Source organism: Sinocyclocheilus rhinocerous, unplaced genomic scaffold (assembly GCF_001515625.1).
Source record: "Sinocyclocheilus rhinocerous isolate Xijiao unplaced genomic scaffold, SAMN03320098_v1.1 scaffold867, whole genome shotgun sequence".
Lineage (NCBI taxonomy): Eukaryota > Metazoa > Chordata > Actinopteri > Cypriniformes > Cyprinidae > Sinocyclocheilus > Sinocyclocheilus rhinocerous.
In genome coordinates this window covers 228,325-229,760 of record NW_015649279.1, presented here as the reverse complement: position 1 = coordinate 229,760, position 1,436 = coordinate 228,325, and the positions used below count along the sequence as shown (strand labels likewise).

At 46.8% G+C, this 1,436-nt stretch overlaps 1 protein-coding gene across 1 annotated transcript; it reads right to left on the bottom strand.

The window, feature by feature from the left end:
• Positions 1-126: 126 nt before the first annotated feature.
• LOC107710528 (centrosomal protein of 164 kDa-like) lies at positions 127-1,396 on the bottom strand. The gene is made up of 3 exons (XM_016515312.1): positions 1,190-1,396; positions 503-661; positions 127-331 (listed from the first exon to the last, which is right to left on the bottom strand). The coding sequence occupies exons 1-3, from the start codon at positions 1,330-1,332 to the stop codon at positions 148-150; spliced, it is 486 nt and encodes a 161-aa protein (XP_016370798.1). The 5' UTR covers positions 1,333-1,396; the 3' UTR covers positions 127-147.
• Positions 1,397-1,436: the final 40 nt, after the last annotated feature.

Genomic DNA, 1,436 nt, shown 5'->3' with positions numbered 1-1,436 from the left:
CTCACACTCACACACACACACTCACTCACTCACTCACACTCACACACACACACTCACTCACTCACTCACACTCACATACACTCACTCACTCACTCACACTCACTCACACACTCACTCACTCTCACACACACGCTCACACTCACACACTCACACCTGCTGCAGGTTGTGGTAGAGCTGCTGCTGTGTTGAGCTCCCAGGCGTGGGGTCCTTCAGACTGCTGTGAGCCATCCGCAGCGCTGCCTGTCTGTCAAACATGTGAGCGCTCTGCCGCTCCAGAAACTGACGAGCCCTGAAGAGAGACACGCTCTCATTCCACATGTACTGCCTCACGCTGAGAGAAAGAGAGTAACACACAATAACACACACTCCAAACCCTGCTGCGCTGTCCTGCTGTAACTGAACCATCTCTGAAGACGCAAAGCACTGTTTGGAGTCTGTCCAACACATTGCCAGCTGCTTCCACCCCTGATTCACACACACACTCACACACACACACACTTACTCGTCTACGCTGGTGTCGCTGGCATCTGACCGCAGCAGCGGAGCCTCCAGATCCTCCAAACGCAGACCGTTCTCTGTCTTTCTCTTGCTCTTCTTCTGCTCGTCCTCTGCTCCGTCCTGCTGCTGTTCTCGCTCCGCTCTGCTCCTCTGCTCCAGTTCACTGCACACACACACACACACACTTACTTGTTTATACTACTTTGTGGGGTCCTAATGTCTCCACGAAGATGGTAAAAACAGAAATATACTAAGACAACATCTTAAAAATGATAATAAAGAATGTTTAATAGAATGTTAAAACTCACAACAGTATGGACCTAACCTACACCAACCCTAAACCTACCAGTCACAGAAACCTAACTTCATTTTAACATTTTTATATATATAAGAATGTTTAGAACATTTGTATGTAAGACTGTTAGATATAAGAATGTTGAAACATTTGTATATATACTGTAAATATATTCTGTGATGGGTTAGCGGTCCCCACGAGGAAAAAAAAAAATTAAAAATAGTAAATTATGTTTATGTGAAAGTGTAAGAATGCAAACAGGTTTTCTGTAAGGGGTAGGTTTAGGGTTAGGGGATAGAAAATATAATTTGGTCAGTAAAAAAGTAATAGAAGTCTATGGAAAGTCCCCACAATTCACAGAAACAAACGTGTGTGTTTGGTGATGATGAGTGTTACCTGACTCTGGAGGTCAGCTGCTCACATCGCTCCTGCAGAAGTGTGACTCTGGCCTCCAGCTCCCGTCGCTCCTCCATCATCCTGCTGTTCTCCTCTCTCTGTCGCTCTCGCTCCTGTCTCTCTCTCTGCAGATCTGCTCTCATCCTCTGCAGCTCCTCACGCAGCTCATCCCGCTCCTTCAGCAGCTGCGAGAGAGACTGCACACACACACACACACACATCAGATACACACACACACCAGACACAC